The sequence below is a fragment of the Squalius cephalus genome, assembly GCF_949319135.1.
Source record: "Squalius cephalus genome assembly, chromosome: 13".
Taxonomy (NCBI): Eukaryota; Metazoa; Chordata; class Actinopteri; order Cypriniformes; family Leuciscidae; genus Squalius; species Squalius cephalus.
Genome location: NC_137134.1, coordinates 26,722,747 through 26,734,498, shown reverse-complemented (window position 1 = coordinate 26,734,498; position 11,752 = coordinate 26,722,747). Strand labels below are relative to the sequence as shown.

The 11,752-nt window shown below is 35.1% G+C and overlaps 2 protein-coding genes across 4 annotated transcripts; one reads left to right on the top strand and one right to left on the bottom strand.

Moving 5' to 3' along the window:
- Positions 1 to 491: 491 nt before the first annotated feature.
- Positions 492 to 9,318, top strand: LOC307169783 (uncharacterized protein). 2 transcript variants are annotated; one of them, XM_079890602.1, is made up of 7 exons: positions 524 to 609; positions 1,092 to 1,163; positions 1,409 to 1,717; positions 6,820 to 7,131; positions 7,369 to 7,482; positions 8,008 to 8,040; positions 8,257 to 9,318. In XM_079890602.1, the coding sequence occupies exons 3-6, from the start codon at positions 1,453 to 1,455 to the stop codon at positions 8,019 to 8,021; spliced, it is 705 nt and encodes a 234-aa protein (XP_079746728.1). In that variant the 5' UTR covers positions 524 to 609; positions 1,092 to 1,163; positions 1,409 to 1,452; the 3' UTR covers positions 8,022 to 8,040; positions 8,257 to 9,318. The 2 variants fall into 2 exon arrangements, with proteins under 2 accessions (XP_079746727.1, XP_079746728.1); XM_079890601.1 differs by lacking the exon at positions 1,092 to 1,163 and having other exon boundaries at positions 492 to 609.
- Positions 9,319 to 9,627: 309 nt separating this feature from the next.
- On the bottom strand, positions 9,628 to 11,464 carry LOC307169781 (CD48 antigen-like). 2 transcript variants are annotated; one of them, XM_079890598.1, is made up of 5 exons: positions 11,213 to 11,389; positions 10,811 to 11,134; positions 10,627 to 10,721; positions 10,428 to 10,530; positions 10,154 to 10,344 (listed from the first exon to the last, which is right to left on the bottom strand). In XM_079890598.1, the coding sequence occupies exons 1-5, from the start codon at positions 11,256 to 11,258 to the stop codon at positions 10,202 to 10,204; spliced, it is 711 nt and encodes a 236-aa protein (XP_079746724.1). In that variant the 5' UTR covers positions 11,259 to 11,389; the 3' UTR covers positions 10,154 to 10,201. The 2 variants fall into 2 exon arrangements, with proteins under 2 accessions (XP_079746723.1, XP_079746724.1); XM_079890597.1 differs by having other exon boundaries at positions 9,628 to 10,344; positions 10,428 to 10,721; positions 11,213 to 11,464.
- Between the last annotated feature and the right edge of the window lie 288 nt (positions 11,465 to 11,752).

The following is an 11,752-nucleotide window of genomic DNA, read 5'->3' as shown; positions in this document are numbered from 1 at the left end:
GCAGTGCGCATGTGTCCATCCGAGCGAAACGCGGAAAGCGTGGCTGTAGGGCAGGCTGCCAGGCTATCCATTCCAGACTTTGGTTATCCCAGACTTAAGGAAAAACCCTTTTGTGTCTGAAGAAACAGTTATTTATTTTCTTGAAATAGTTTTTGATTGATTTAAGTTTTTTCTCATTTAATAGATTGTTACGATAAATGACAATGTTTTGATGAATGGTGAAATCAAAATAGCTATGGTTGGTGATTACACTGAAAAAAAAAAAAAAAAAAAAAATTATTACCAGGTCATTTTATTAACCGGCCCCTTGACACCCCGCAATTTCCAAGAGTCACACTCAAGATTGTGAATTAATCCCGAAGATCAGAAACCCCGAATAACAAGCGAATTATATGATAAAAGCTGTATGAAGATATTTGACCTAGTCTTTACTTTGGAACAATTAGTATGACGTAGCACATCCTTCGCAGAAATCACGTGACCTCGAGGGTTTGACTCGAGCCCATCAGTATCCTGGAACACTGCGTTCATTGAGTTTGTATGCGTTAAGAAGTGACATCAGTATGAGGAACCTTTCTCTCCTTTTGTGGGTTTTATTACTCGTGGACGGTGAGTTATATTTATCTTTATAAATGCAATAGGCCTACTTTCGGTTTCAGAAACTGAATCGTTTTAATGCGGATTTGCTTTTATTTTTTATAGCCTATATCCGCTTTTTTAAACATGAACGATTATTACTTTTCTTTAAATGGATATTATGATAAATCACTGCGATTAATGACATTTGACAGCACAATTTTAAGGGTTTTTGGGGCTTAAGTTGTTGGTGCAAGTATAGGCTATACTTTTTAGTGAAAACTAGAGGGCGCTTGACGGCTTGTAATCTATTCCGCGCATGCACTGGCGTAATGTAATAATGGGCAAGACAAATAGACTAATAGCTATATAATTGACAGCATAAACGCATTGGATATGTCGTTGTCAGTCAGGGTGCAGCTCAGAATAGACAAAAAGATGTTCTTGAACTCTTGCTAGGCTATATCAAGATGAGATGATCCTGTTTGTGTCTTTGACATTTTCTGTGTTACTAGTTCTACACAAGAAACATGACACGTTTTTGCAATAAACCATCAATCAACAAGCTCGTGCAAGTCTTGTAACAGGTGGGGTTGGTTTGAATTTCTGTGATAATCAGTTTTACTTGTCTAGAATAATGATACTGTAACCGCTTTTGTTAATGGTTGCGGAAGGGTTTATGACTCGCAGGCTGTCAGTTTTGCTGTCGCTTTTAAATATATGACTTTGAGAATTTGCTGCCAAACTACACTCATGGCACATATTTTAACACTACAATAATGTATAAGTTTAATCTCTCAGTTTGCAACAGGTTTTTCTGTTTGTTCCACAGGTGTATTTGGTGTGGATAAAGTAAAGCAAGTGTCAGTATCAGTGATGAAGGGAGATTCTGTCACTCTACACACTGATGTTACTGAACTACAGAGCGATGATAAGATAGAATGGATGAGTGAAGATAATGTAATCATAGCTCAAATCGCAAACAACAAAATCTCAATTGATGATGTTTCTGAAGGCAGACTGGAGCTGGACCATCAAACTGGATCACTTACCATCAGAAACATCACTGAAAACAGAATTTATAATCTAGACATCGGGGGCAGAATTCAGATATCCAAGAGATTCAATGTTACTGTTCATGGTGAGTAACCAATGTCTTACAATGTGATATTTTTTGGGATTAAAACAGGGTTCCTCAAATCCAACGCTGGAGGGCCACTGTCCTGCAGAGTTTAGCTCAAACCCCAATCAAACTCACTTACCTGTAATTTTCCTAGTCACTCTGAAGACCTTGATTAGCTTGTTCAAGTGTGTTTGATTAGGGATGGAGCTGAACTCTGCAGAGTTTCTATCCCTCCATTGACAGTCTATGCAACTACCGCTTTCAAGCCTGAGGGTACGTTTACACAACAACAACATGCTTAAAACTGAGAAGTTTTTCCTTTGAGATTTCCGGATACAGTCGACACCATTGTCAAAATGATCCCCATTCACACGGATTTGTAAAAACGACTAAAAACGATGGCGATGAAACACTATAGACTGAACACATAATACGCTTGTGCATGACGCCATCGTCTTCAGATATTCGCGTTTTTGTTGTTTACAGGAAGACCGTTTTCAAAAACATACACTTTCAAAGCCGTTTTCAAAAGTTTGCGTTTTCAGGCACCCAAAATGCTGTTGTCGTGTAAATGAACGGACGAAACGCATAAAAAGTTTTACATTTTTAGTTGTCGTAAAACGGTATCATGTAAAAAGCCCCTTATAAAGGTAGTGACGACATCAATAAAGTAATCCATGTGTTTTAACCAAATTTTTTTTTTGAAGTGACACGAGTGCTTTGTTTGCGGAAAAAAAACTTTTTACCACTTTCTATACAAAATATTAATCTCAAATGCACGTTCACGCAATGTCTGCTTTTGCATCAGCACAACACGCATGTGTCGATGTGCTCTGGTGAATGTGCATTTGAGATTACTATTTTGTAAATAGTGGTAAATTATGTTTTTTTTTTACTTCATAAAATAGAGGTTAAATTTGTACTTTTTTCTACTTTTATGATGTTTTTACAACCCCTCTAGGGCTTTTAAAATGATAGTCAAAGGAGCTCTTTTCATTAAAAAAACACTTAATTTGTGTTTCAAAGATGAACGGAAATCTTATTGGTTTAGAACGAAATGAGGGTGAGTAATTAATGCAGATTTTTCATTTTTGGGGGGTGAACTAATAACCCTTTAATGATTTGCTTGTTTCTAAATGTAATGTTTAAAAATAAAAGGAGCAACTGTCACAGAAGTTATGAGTTTGAGGTGTGCAGAGTTATTTTTTTGTTGACTTAAAAAAAAGCATAGAAGCCAATAAATGACAGATGATTTCCACAAATTTGACAAGATTAAAGTAGAAATTTTGTTTATTCATTTAATAATTTTTTACATACATATCTTTGTTTTTTAATTTTGATTTTTTTTTTATCATGAAAATCATATAGGCCTATTAACCCATTCCCAACCTAATACAGGTTGAGAGATTAGATCTAGGCATATAGTGTTGTTGATAAGTTTGTTTGTTGTAATGACAATGTGAAGTATAATTATGATTTTATGAGTTATCATAAGGAAGTTCCTGCAGTAAGAGGGTATGGGTATGAGACACATTGGATATGATGGATAAGTCTCCACAGTGCCATAGATTTTGTCCAATAAGCCTTTCAAAAATTCATAAAGATAAAACACAAATAATAAAGAAGATGAAATTAAATTGACAGGGATTGTACTGCCTTTTTTATTTGTTTTGATTTATTTCATTTTTTGTAAATTTCAAACAATAAAAAATTCTAATTGTAACCAAAGAAGACATATTGTGTATTGTGTAATTTCCTGATTGGCTGAAATGCAGATGACTGCATGGTTTTGAGCTTGGGGACCTTTATGCAGCTACCTATAGATTATGTAGAAATTCAGATTTAATATTGAATAATTTATAGTAGGGTCAGATTAAGTGCCCGTAGAACCGGTAGAGTCTGGAAAGCAACCATTTTATTTATTTATTTATTTAAAAAGAACTGGGGTGACACCAAGTTAAATACAGCGTTATCCAAAGTCATGCTTTTTTTATTTAGTTTTTTCCTTTAAAATGACACCTTCAGAGATAATCTGTGTGGTTTTATCAATACAGTCACTCACATGATCAACGACATTATTTTACACATATTTGAATCATAACCTAGAAATAGTGCACATCTTGGACATTTTATTTCAAAATTTATTTACTAAACTTTATTTTACTAAACAATATTTATTTATTTTCAGGTTCAAATAATATTTGGGGTTTTTAAACCACACTGTATAAAAGTACAATTGTTTGAAAATTGCTTAAAAGATTGATCTCTATTTTAAAGAGTTCCTGTTTGTTCTCATGTGTTTGTTGTTGAGACAGATGTTGTGGAGTCAATGTCAGTGGTGGAGGGAGATACTGTCACTCTACACACTGGTGTTACTAAAATACAGGCTGATGATCAGATACTTTGGAAGTTTGGAGATCAAGACACCCTCGTTGCTTGCTTAACCAGTTAACAGTCAACCCACTAGTTGAGCTCAAACCTAAACATGACATAAACAAACAAATTGTTTTGCAGTTTATTAAACCTTTAGACTACGTGCATAAATGTGGTCTCTTTTGAAAGATGACAGTTTTTAGTTTATTGTTCAGAAGTCAGAATTCATTATATTGCTATAAAAAAAAAGTAATTGAAGCCTAAATGTTTTGGAACGTAAAGATCAATTAATTTTTAATTAATAGAAATTTAGGAATAAGTTTACAAAACTGCACCAGAGCAACTAAAAAAGTAATGACGCCAAGCCACAAGTCTGGCCAATTTATACATCAAATTTGAAAGGGCTTCCATTAAAAATTTGATTCATGTTAGCTTTTTCTCTTAGAGAAGGTACATTTTAAAAAGGGCGTTCAGTGACTATATGTGGCAAAACTCAACACAGTTAACTCTGCCTGATATTCAGTAATCTTTCACATCATTATTCTGCTGATTTTAGTTTGTACACTCTTACACATGTGCCCTATTGTTCATTCAGCACTTTGCACTCAAAAATATACAAAGATTAACAAACATATCTAACGAAGTAATCAAACACTATAGTATTTTGCCCTACGACAAGATAAACACTTTCTATTCCTTAAAATTGTAAAAAGAAATTTTTTGTCAAAATCATACAGTGCAAAGCCTTCTTAAGTCATTCAAATTTTAACACTGACTCTGTGGTGCTTTGAAAATGTTTGTTTGTGTTTGTTTGAGTGGCCTGACACAACAACATTGGCTAAACCAATGGTGCGAGTTTGAGCAAGACTCTTTGGGAAACCTGTTTGAATACACTTATTATTTTTGCAATGTTGTTTTATTAACATTAGTGGTGCATAATATACATGAGGCAAATATTTATAAAGCTATACAGGTATTTTACTACCGAACTTCTATGCTTGAATGTCTACATATGACTAAATGCGAAATACAAACAATACATATGGCCTAATTTCTGTAATGTTTTTGTCAGCTACATTTTCCATTTATCAGAACTTTATACTTTATTTAGTGTTACACTGATTGACTGTGTGCAGCGAGTATTATAGGTAGTGCATATTTGCGAGTTACTACAGCCGGTGGCGCTATTAGAGTCCCCCCCCCCTCCTCCCTTTTTTTTACTGACTGACCAATCACCGCTGCTGAAGGAATGCGGGGGCGGGGGTTATTCTCTACGTAAAACTCTTACAAACCTGATAATACAGTATTTTACTTCTGAAACACACCTAGATTAGCATAATGTAGCCTATTGCAAAAATGACAAGAACTTAATTTTACTCTGAAGAAATGTCACGAAAACAGAGCAGAAATGGTTGATATTCCTCTTAAATTTCCACTGTCTTTGATTACAAATCTAATTTATTTTGTTTTATATTACTGACCTGAAATCACCACTGGTTTAAATTTATTTGTCATCATCACTTGACTGAAACAGTTCAGAACTCCGTTTCGATGATGCATGTAGTGATGGCAAAACCTGATACGAATTAAGTGAAGCTATTGCTGCGATATTATGACGGTAAATATCGTATCCCAAGCTGTTGAGCTTTCTAACGACATATTGTTTGTCAATATTAATAAAAACTATCATTTGAAAAGCATGCCGTTAAGGTTAATAAACAAAATTTGGAACCAGCGATGGTCTCGAGGAAGTTAATGGGTTAAACGGCCCTGTTGATGTGATATGGAGTAACATCGATCAGAATAATCAGACCGGAGATATCACCATCAGAAACATCCGAAACGACCAGGACAAACATTATAAAGTGGAGATCATCACCAGCAGTATGGTTTTACACAGGAAATTCCATATTAAATTTAGTGGTGAGTAGCTCAAACTCTCTATAATTTTATAACATTCTATTAAAATGTAGGCTATTAGATGGCATAATTTCATTCTTGACTGTTTAGTGAACAGTTCATTTGTTCAAATTAACACTTAAGTTTACACTAAATGAAACAGATTTTTAAGATATGCTACAATTTGCAGCTATAACTAATACATTCATAATTTGTTTTAAATCTATAACATTTCAAACGTGACAATGTGCCTCGTCCTGACATTTCTGAATAATATAAAAATAACACTAACAATAACACTGAGTAATATGCTTATTTACAAATCCTTTTGACATTTAGCCATTACAGTATGTTATAGTACAGTGGTTCTCAACCAGGGGGCTGGGGATCACAAGAGGTAAATGTCCACCAGTAAACTTCCACAAGGCCACGTGATAAGTTAATAGTATTTTAATTTATGTATTGAAATAATCGAAATCTAAATTAGAGTGTGTGTTTTTTTTTTTTGGGGGGGGGGGGGGGGGGGGGCGGATATGATCTGTTATCATCATACATTGAGCAAATCTCATTTAAAGTTGTTCATTTATGTTGGTGATTGTGCTGCATTCACTCACAAAGATACATGTTTTATATATTTACGGTAGGAAATGTACAAAATATCTTCATGGAACATGATCTTGATTTTTGACATAAAAGAAAAATCAATAATTTTGACCCATGCAATGTATTGTTGGCTATTGCCACAAATATACCCGTGCAACATGTGACTGGTTTTGTGATCCAGGGTCACATATGACTTGAATCTGAGTAACGTATTTGCTCTCTATATGTGTTTATTGCTGTGACAGATGAAATGAAGACAGTATCAGTGAAGAAGGAAGATTCTATCATTCTACGTACTGGTGTTCTTAATATACAGGAATATTATCAGATATTGTGGAAGTTTGAAGATGAGCGCATGGCTGAAATCACCAAAGGGACCAATAAGTTTTCATTATATAACAGTGCTAATGGTAGGTTCAGTGGCAGACTGCATCCAGACCATCAGACTGGATCTCTCACGATCAGTGACTCCCAAACCACTGACTCTGGAGATTATCATCTGAACATGAGCAGCAGCTCACACACCATACAGAGGACCATCAGTGTTACTGTAAAGGGTGAGTAGATCAGATCTTTCAGATAGTCTTAGAACAATTTAGATATTATAAAATCAACAACTAGGTTTTAGCTTTTTTTGTTGTTGTTGTTATTTCAATCACTTCTTAAAAAGAGCAAAAAATTAAATGTACTCACATAGACGTTTCTCCCATGGAAAATAAAACATGCATGGAAACAGTGTTTGTTATAGATCAGACATGTTCACTCACACTCTCTTGTTATCATTGCAAATCCAGGTCTGTCTTCAGCTGTTATAGCAGTAATAGCTCTCAGTGTTGCGCTGGTGGTAGCAGTTGCAGTTGCAGTTGGGGTTCCAATTTGCTACAAGCAGCATATAAAAAATCAAAGCAGTAAGTATTACTTGCAAAGTTTCTGTTTTTAACAAAGTTTGATTACTGTTAAAACAAGGGTTTGTGCACTAGCATTTAGGCATATTTGTGTATGAAATGGCTTCATTAAAGGGCCATTAATACTCCATTCATTAATACTCCACTTTAAAATGCAAATTCTGTTATCATATACTCACCCTCATGTTGTTTCAAACCTGTATGAATTTCTTTCTTCTGCAGAACAGAAAGGAAGATATTTAGAAGAATATCAGAATGTCTGGTTACTGATATTCTTCTAAATATCTTCCTTTCTGTTCTGCAGAAGAAAGAAATTCATACAGGTTTGAAACAACATGAGGGTGAGTATATGATGACAGAATTTGCATTTTAAAGTGGAGAATCCCTTTAAGTTTGTATTCAAGCACATACAGAAATATTCATCAGTAAGACAGTATTCATCTTGTGCTTTAGATTTGGAGAAAAAATCTTGCTTGTGTTTATGAAGTTCAGGATTTTCACTAAATTTAGAACTGCATTTGATTCCAGGAGGAGTCAACTAATCAAGAGGTCTATTACTAGGTAAGATGCTGATCAGTTCTGTGCATGTTCTGCTGTGAATGATTTTGTTTTCTTTGTGTGTGTGTGTGTGTGTGTGTGTGTGTGTGTGTGTGTGTGTGTGTGTGTGTGTGTGTGTGTGTGTGTGTAAATGCATACTGTATGACCTGCTCTAAGATTACTGTTTTATACATTAATTGCTATTTTTATTCTTTTAACTGTGACTCTGTGTTTTTATAGCAGGTTTCAGCGAAGATAAATTGAGCCAACCTCAGAATCAGGATAAATTATGAATCCCCCAAATGCAACAGTACATAATCACTGTAACAATAAACATGAGTTAAAATGTATAAATGAACAAGTGCTGTGTTTAGTACAAACCAAGAAGCAAGGTTTGGTTGATATATTAGTTTGCATTACACACTGAGCATTTTTCATTTCTATTTAAAGGTGCATTAAGCAACTTTTCATGTTAAAAATACCCGTTTTCTAACCCATACATGCTTAAACAATTGCCTGATGGGCTGAATGAGCCCTTCTCTGATCACTGAGATTGTCTCTATAATCTTGTAAAGTAAAATAAATAAGAGGGATTCGGGCCGGAATTTTAGACTGGGCGTGACGTCATGCGCGTTCACGGCACGTTCACATAGCTGGCAGGTTTGTGTATTCGCCGGCATTCTCCGTAGAAGATGGATTGTAAGAGACCTGCTTGTAGTTCATTTCAAACACCAACGCAAACTCCACGTAAGATAAAAAAAAGAAAACTTTTGTCTAGTGAGCGAGCGTGCACATCTCTGGCTGCAGTTTCGCTTGCCGCCAGAAGTGGCATAGTTCTGCAAAAACTCAGAATCTTGCTTAATGCACCTTTAAAAGATGCAGTTTACAGATCTTTGTCTCATCCAGTGTAAAGCAGAGCGCTACCTTCTCAGGATGAGAACTTTTTTTTAAAGTTCAGTTCTTATTGCATTTCTTTTTTATTTGTTGTACGCTGAAGCATTTTTGTATAGTGTTAATTTTTGTAGATTATTTTTTACTGTTTTTTATTCTGTTTTGCAAACTTAATTTGTTTGGTTCCTGGTCAGTTGTAAATCTGAAATCGTAATGTGAGCCGAATGTACAGATATACTCTTGTCTTGTTCTACTGTCTCATGATTTCTGCACCCCTATTGAAAATCTATTTAAAATACATTTATTTCATACTAAGTATACTACAAATTCATTAACATATTTACTGACATATCATTGAGACTTACTGATATAAAAATTATAATTAAACCCTATGTGGAGTACTTCTTTATTACACAAGGCACTTTTCTTAATATTAAGCCTAAATGTGTTTTAATATCACTATAAGTAAGGAAAATATTATCTTAATATTTACTTAATATTTTAGGTCTTTATATTTACTACCAGTATTTATATTAAATAAATATATTAAAATATTATATTATTAAAATAAATTATATTATTATATGTATATACATTTATTTGTAGTATAATTTGCACAAAATTAAGTTATTTAAAATATATTTAGCCATATTTTTCACTAGGGACTCTACTGAAGAAAAATGTTAAACATGAATCAAAATGAAGAAAACAGATAATTTTCATCCAACCTTTAATTTAATTTGCACTTGCATTGTATGTGAATGAGCATAATAAAAAAGCATGATTCAGGTGCTTTTATTTCCTGGGGTGGATATGTGAAATAGGTTGTGTTCTTGTGCTAAGATCACTCCATCTAATTATTAATTTTCTTAATTTAAGAAAAGCATGATTCAGATGTATTTATTTCCTAATGGACTGGATATGTGAAATAGGTTGCATTCTTGTGCTATAAGATCATTCCATCTATTCACTTCTAATATTGCCCCTAAGTATAATATTAGAACATATTTGTAATATTTTTAAAATGGCACATTTGCTCTTTTAATTATGTTTTATTAAGAAAGTTCGGGAGGAGCACATTCAGATAATTAACCTATATTAACACGAGAGGATTAACCCCCCCACACACACACACACACCCCACCCCACACACACACACACACACACACACACTAGACAATAAAGTTGGAATAAATAATGAAAAGTGTACTTTTGAAAAAGTAAATGATGAGGTAGAAGGAGAAATAAACAACAAAAAAGACAGTGTTTATTATTGTATACAATATCATGTACATCACTGTTTGTTTGTCTGTGCTCTTCCAACTCTTCTGATGTCATTAACCAGAAGAACAACAGCAGCCACCGCAGCCACGCCCATCAGAGCAGTGACGACCAATCGGATCACAGCTTCAGGTGTGTCAAAACAAAGGTTGCAGTCTGAGGAAAGACAATAATAAACCAAGCACTGAAATTTTTGCATATCTCTTTCACAAAAATCCACAAAATTGGGTCCAGGGTACCTGAACATATCTGACAGAGTCCACTGATGTCCAGATGTGTGGTCTGGTTGCTGACAGGATTGTTGATCACACAGCTGTAGGTGTTGTTATCCTGATATTCCACCTCCAGAGGTAGAGAGAGACTGATGCTGAGATCAGACACACTGATGCTGGACAATACACTGATTCCTTTGTACCAGGAGAGAGTCACATCACTCACATTCAACACTGAACACAGGACGATCCTTGATGATCTTTCAGCCGATAAAGAACATTGTGAAGCGTCACTGAAGATCACAGGAACTGGTACGGGAGCTAGAAAACACACAAAAATAAAGGGAACCAAAAATAAACAAAATTAGAAAGATTTATATTATTTAATTGAAACACGGAAGAAAGCTCACCATAAACAGTGACACGGAATCGTTTGATCGACTTCTTATTGCTGATAATGATGCTCAGCTGATAAACTCCACTGTGTTCATTACTGACATTTGTGATGGTGAGATCTCCAGTCTGTCTCTCGAGCTGTAGTCTATCTCTAAATCTCTCGTCGTCATATTCAGTAACGTTTCCCGCCGCTATTCTGGTTATTCGAGTTTTGCTCGATCCAAACCTCCACTCGATCTCATCATCGCTCTGTATGCCAGTAAGCCCAGTGCGGAGAGTGAAAGAATCTCCCTCCATCACTGACACGTTTATCTCATCATTCTCAACACCAAACACTCCTGAAGAACAAGATGAGATAACATAAATATGTAAAAATCTAAATCATTTGAATGCTCCAAAAAGTATTTAGAACTCACCAGCCAGAAGAAAACAACATGAACAAAACAAAACAGCGTGAATCATTTTCTTCAACTGTTCGAGGTGAATCCATCAAATGGCTTTACGCCAGAAAAGAACTCGGCTTCATTTCATGAAACACGACATGATCGCGTCTTGAAGCGTGCTCCATTATCTTAAACACAATATCTGTACAAGATAACTTGCGGGTTGGAGCCAAACGGGGGAGAAAAACTCTTCAGCCAATCAAAAGAGTCTGCTCGCCTCCGTGTGGTGCGCGTGCCGCGTGGTTGTGTACATGAACGCGCTTCCCACTGATAAGAGAAACGAAGCTCAAATACTGATGTTGTGGCTCAGTTTCGCATCCTTTTTTTTATTCCTTAGCTTTTAAGAACACCGCAAAACAGAATCCTGTGTTTATCACTTGTTTCCATAGATACCTTATTTCAATAGGCCTAGCTAATGACAAATTTTTAGACTTTACCACGATTTTACCTTTGACCACTGACAGCTCTCTTTCTGAGGTGCTGTTGTGTTATTCATCCTTTCCAGAATGTTGC

Bases quoted from the DNA above. Each gene is read 5' to 3' on its own strand.
- LOC307169783 (XM_079890601.1), top strand. From the start codon at position 564: ATGAGGAACCTTTCTCTCCTTTTGTGGGTTTTATTACTCGTGGACG. The intron at 1,718-6,819 runs GTGAGTAACCAA...TTGCTGTGACAG, and splicing joins ATTCAATGTTACTGTTCATG to ATGAAATGAAGACAGTATCA. The intron at 7,132-7,368 runs GTGAGTAGATCA...TTGCAAATCCAG, and splicing joins CATCAGTGTTACTGTAAAGG to GTCTGTCTTCAGCTGTTATA.
- LOC307169781 (XM_079890597.1), bottom strand. From the start codon at position 11,258: ATGATTCACGCTGTTTTGTTTTGTTCATGTTGTTTTCTTCTGGCTG. The intron at 11,135-11,212 runs GTGAGTTCTAAA...CTTGTTCTTCAG, and splicing joins ATGTTGTTTTCTTCTGGCTG to GAGTGTTTGGTGTTGAGAAT. The intron at 10,345-10,427 runs GTACCCTGGACC...GTCTTTCCTCAG, and splicing joins ACTCTGTCAGATATGTTCAG to ACTGCAACCTTTGTTTTGAC.